At 47.3% G+C, this 4,655-nt stretch overlaps 1 protein-coding gene and 1 long non-coding RNA gene across 4 annotated transcripts in view; one reads left to right on the forward strand and one right to left on the reverse strand.

The window, feature by feature from the left end:
- LOC113747311 (uncharacterized) overlaps window positions 1-4,655 on the reverse strand; it is a 10,924-nt gene that overhangs the window by 5,048 nt on the left and 1,221 nt on the right. The window contains exon 2 of one of the 2 annotated variants that reach the window (XR_003463548.1): window positions 1,523-1,676. This is a non-coding gene — a long non-coding RNA (uncharacterized LOC113747311). Of the gene's footprint in view, window positions 1-1,522; window positions 1,770-4,655 lie in introns of those variants that run through there. The other variant, XR_003463547.1, reaches the window with a different exon arrangement.
- Window positions 1-4,655, forward strand: part of cdc42se1 (CDC42 small effector 1) — a 10,769-nt gene that overhangs the window by 939 nt on the left and 5,175 nt on the right. Inside the window, exon 1 of one of the 2 annotated variants that reach the window (XM_027286643.1) lies at window positions 1-1,511. This exon is cut by the window's left edge and continues 939 nt beyond it. In XM_027286643.1, the coding sequence (XP_027142444.1) occupies window positions 1-592 (592 nt within the window). In that variant the 3' untranslated portion in view covers window positions 593-1,511. The remainder of the gene's footprint in view (window positions 1,512-4,655) is intronic. The other variant, XM_019274074.2, reaches the window with a different exon arrangement.

Genomic DNA, 4,655 nt, shown 5'->3' on the forward strand with positions numbered 1-4,655 from the left:
CAAGAGACTGATCGTAGAAGAAGAGTGGATCTATAAATGTCATGTCGCGGAGAGGAAAAGGGATGAGTTGGTCCAAGAAAACCAACAACTGAAGGAAAAAGTCAGAGACAAACAAGGCCGACGATGTCTGCGCGACTTAGAGTTTGATTTTAAAACTCTGAGCACAGACGAGAAGTTTCTGACTAAAGAGAGGAACTCTCTGAAGAAAGAAGTCCAGATGCTGATGAAACAAGAGGCCAAGGAAAAAGACTGGACAACCAAGACTGACTTGATCAAAGTGAAGAACGAAGCTTTGAGCCGAGAGATCAGGCAGCTCCACCAGAACATTGAGGAGCTCCAGAGCTCGCTGTGTGGCGAGCAGACTCTGGAGAGCATGTACAGGTCTCTGAAAAGTGACAAAGACGCCATGAAGAAGAAAAACGAGGCCCTCCGAAAACAACTCAACAAGCTGAACAAGCAGATGGAGAGAGAAAGACCTCTGGAGGCCAAATGTACCGCGATGACGGAGCAGAAAGAGAAGGTCATCCGGGAACATGAAGAACTCGTGAAGGAGATCAACGTCGGGAAGGTCAAACTCGAAACTGCGGTGTGATGTTGGACTTTCACGTCTGTTTGTACCATGAAATTATGAATTATATTATTATAGTTTCGAGGAGACATCGTACAAACATCGTACCGTCTTTTTCTAATCGTGGCGTTGTGGTTTACTCCGGGAGCTCCGGTTTCCCCACACGTAACACGTAACACATAACTTTAACAAACAAAAAAATCCTTTACAAACTGTTTTTATGGTTCCATCGTACAAACATCGTACCGCCTTTTTCTAATCGTGGCGTTGTGGTTTACTCCGGGAGCTCCGGTTTCCCCACACGTAACATGTAACACGTAACTTTAACAACAAAAAAATCTTTCTTTACGAGACAAACTGTCTGTAAAAGTGTTTTATACTTTTATAATAAACTTTATTACAATTTATGTAAATGAAATGTGTCCATGTGTTGAATGTTTTGAAGAGTCTGGTTTATTAGCACACATCAAAACTTTAATAAAACATAAGAAAAAGAAAATTACTGTATTAATTAGACTTTTTGCTGCTACACAGTTTGAATTGTTGCTACTTTCATGTTTAGTTTTTTGTACCAGGCTGTAAACATGTTTATTTCTGCTGTGAAGTTGGACATTTGGACATGGGGACTTATGGAGACTGACTCACTTCTGGAGCCAGCCTCAGGTGGACGTTAGAGGAACTGACACACACACACACACACACACACACACACACACACACACAGTGGTGGATGCAGTGCATGTGTTCAGTCAGCAGGTGGAGCTGTTGGAGAATAAACTGACGGAGCAGAAAGAGAGAAAGTGAAGTTCAGAGAAAAAGAGAGAGAGAGGACTTCCTGTTTGGAGCCACACCTCAGAGAGAGAGAGAGGGAGAGGGAGGGCGAGCGAGCTTCATGATTCAGTCTGCAGCCTTCAGCCTGACCGGATCCTCTTCTTCTTCTCTGGTGAGTCTGACCCTCTTCTTCTTCTTCTTCTTCTTCTTCTTCTTCTTCTTCTTCTTCTTCTTCTTCTTCTTCTTCTTCTGTCAGCTGTGTAAAGGTTGAAAGTTTTGAACATGTGGATCAATGTGGAGAAAAGATGAAACCAGAGAGCTTCAGGCGACGATACAGCTGAGAGAGACGGAACAGATTCAGTGTTAATGAAACAGCTGGAAACATCTGTCTGTCTGTCTGTCTGTCTGTGTGTGTGTGTCTGTGTGTGTGTGTCTGTCTGTGTGTCTGTGTGTCTGTGTGTGTGTCTGTCTGTGTGTGTGTGTCTGTCTGTGTGTGTGTGTGTGTGTGTCTGTCTGTGTGTCTGTGTGTGTGTGTGTGTGTGTGTGTGTGTGTCTGTGTGTTGGTCGGTGTGGTCTGTGTTGTCTGTGTGTGTGTCTGGTGTGTGTGTCTGGGTGTCTGTCTGTCTTGTGTCTGTGTGTGTGTCTGTGTTGTGTGTCGTTGTGTGTCTGTGTGTGTGTCTGTCTGTCTGTCTTCGGCTGGTGTGTTGTGTGTGTGTGTGTGTGGTGTGTGTGTCGTGGTGTGTGTCTGTGTGTCGTGTGTCTGTGTGTTGTGCTGGTGGTCTGTCTGTCGTCTGTCGTGTGTCCGGTCTGTCTGTCTCTGTCGCTGTGTGTGTGTCTGTCTGTCTGTCTGTGGTCTGTCTGTGTGTCTGTCTGTCTGTCTGTCTGTCGTGTTGTCCTGTCTGTCTGTCTGTCTGTCTGTGTGTCTGTGTGCTGTCCTGTCGTGTGTGGTGTCTGTGTGTGTGTGTCTGTGTGTGTGTCTGTCTGTCTGCTGTTTGTCGTCGTGTCTGTCTGTCTGTCGGTCTGTTGTCTGTTCTGTGTGGGTGTCTGTGTGGTGTGTCCTTTGTCTGTTGTGTCTGTGTCGTCTTCTGTCTGTGTCTGTGTCTTCTGGTGTGGTGTGTCTGTCCTGTCGGTCTGTCCGGTGTCTGTCCTGTTGTCTTTGTCTGTGTCTCTGTCTGGCTGTCCTGTTGTGTGGTGTGGTGTGTCTGTATGTCTGTTCTGTGTGCTGTCTGTCTTGTCCGTGGTTCTGTCGGTTGTTCCGTCTGGTCGTCTGTCGGTCTGTCTGTCTGGTGTCTGTTGTGTCTGTCGTCGTCTGTCTTCTGTCTGTGTGTGTGCTGTCTGTGGTGTCTGTGTTGTCCCTGTCCTGTCTGTGTCTGTTTCTTGTCTGTGTCTGTCTGTCTGTTGTTTCTTCCGTCGTCGTCTGTCTGTCGTCGTCTGTCGCGTGTCTGTCGTCTGTCCTGGTGTTGTCTGTTGTGTCGTCTGTGTGTGCTCTGTCTGTTGGTCTGTGGGTCTGTCGTCTGTCTGTCGTGTTCTGTTTCTGTCTGGTGTCTGTCTGTTGCCTGTCTGGTGTGTCTTCTGTTGTCGTCGTCTGTCGTGTGCTGTTCTGTGGTCTGTGGTCTGTCTTCTTTGTGGGGGTGGGGGTCGTGTCTGGTTTGTGTGTCTCGTTGTGTTGCCTTGGCTGTACCTGGTCTGTCGGTGTTCTGTCTGGTTGTCCGTCCTGTCGTGTGTGTCTCTCGGTTTCTGCTGTGTTTTGTGCGTGTGTGTCTGGTCCTGTTGCTTTGTCTTTTTGTGTCTTCGTATTGCGTGCGCTGTTGTGCAAGAGGGTCCAGGATGGGTTCCTTAGCTTGCACAAAGACTGGAAGCAGAGGGGAACGGGTTAGCCAAACAGACAATCCACATGTAGGTTAAAGGTCAGAGGTCAGGATGGACTCAGGAATGTTTCAGGAAACTTTCAGTGTGAAGTCCAGCTGACACAACCTGTTTCACTGAAACACGCCAACACACACGCTATGAGCGTTCAGGCGCTGCAGGAAGGTGAGACATTGAGATGAGATCAGCCCTGAGGCTTACAGCCTCTTCTAGCTCCTTGTTTTTGTTTTTTTAAAGACGTCACGTTCAGGAGCCGCCCCGCGACTTTTGACCTCCTCACAGATAAACATGTTGGTTTAATCAGAGTGTGTGTGTGTGTGTGTGTGTGTGTGTGTGTGTTTGGAGTCCAAACAGTGTTCAACTTTCTCTGTTTGAATCAGTGACGTTAACTACACACACACACACACACACCACACACACAACACGCACACTGATCACAACACACACAGTATACAGTGTGGTGTGTGTGATGGACTCTGACCTCAGTGTTTGATTTGCAGATTTAACCTTCAGCCTTTGCACACACCTAGCTCTGTTAGCCTCTGGTTAGCTTCTGGTTAGCCCTCTGGGTAGCTTCTGGTTAGCTCTGGTTAGCTTCTTGTTAGCTTCTTGTAGCCTCTGGTTCTTCGTTTGTTAGCTCTTGTTAGCCTTTTCTTGTTAGCCTCTGGTTAGCTTCTGTTAGCTCTGGTTAGCCTCTGGTTGCTTGTGAGCTTCTGGTAGCCTCTGGTTAGCTTTCTTGTTTAGCTCTGGGTTAGCCTCTGGTAGCTTCTTGTGCTTCCTTGTAGCTTCTGTGTTAGCCTGGTTACGCTCTGGTTAGCTTCGTTACCTCTGTTAGGCTTCTGTTAGCTTCTGTTAACGCCTCTGGTTAGCTTCTTGTTAACCTCTGTAGCTTCTGTAGCCTCTGGTGAGCCTCTGGTTAGCTTCTGTGTAAGCCTCTGGTTTTTGCCCTCTGTGAGCCTCTGGTTACTTCTTGTTACTCTTGGTAGCCTCGTTAGCTTCTTGTTACTGGTCCTTGTTAGCCTCTGGTTAGCTCTGGGTTAGCTTCTGTTAGCTTCTTGTTAGCCTCTGGTTAGCTTCTTGTTAGCCTCTGGTTTAGCTTCTTGGTTAACTCTGTTAGCTTGTTAGCTTGAGCGTTGTTAGCCTGTTGCTGTGCGTGAAAACAGTTTGTGTCAGCAGTGTTAAACAGGGAGAGCGTAGCGAGCGTAGCTTAGCGTTAGCTCGCGTTAGCTGTAGGCAGTGGGAAAGTTCTGAATGAATGGAGGTCATTGTGGAGCGGCTGTCTGTCTGTCTGTCTCTGACCTGTCTGTCTGTCTGCTGTTCTTAGTTTAACATGTTCTGCTTGAACAGGAAGTGATAGCCGCAGCAGGAAGTGAGCGCTCTGCAGTTCAGAAAAGAGGAAGTTGTGTGTGTGTGTGGGTGTGTTGTGTGTGCTGTCATTTGTAAACTAAAA

This window comes from Larimichthys crocea, chromosome XIII (genome assembly GCF_000972845.2).
Source record: "Larimichthys crocea isolate SSNF chromosome XIII, L_crocea_2.0, whole genome shotgun sequence".
NCBI lineage: Eukaryota > Metazoa > Chordata > Actinopteri > Sciaenidae > Larimichthys > Larimichthys crocea.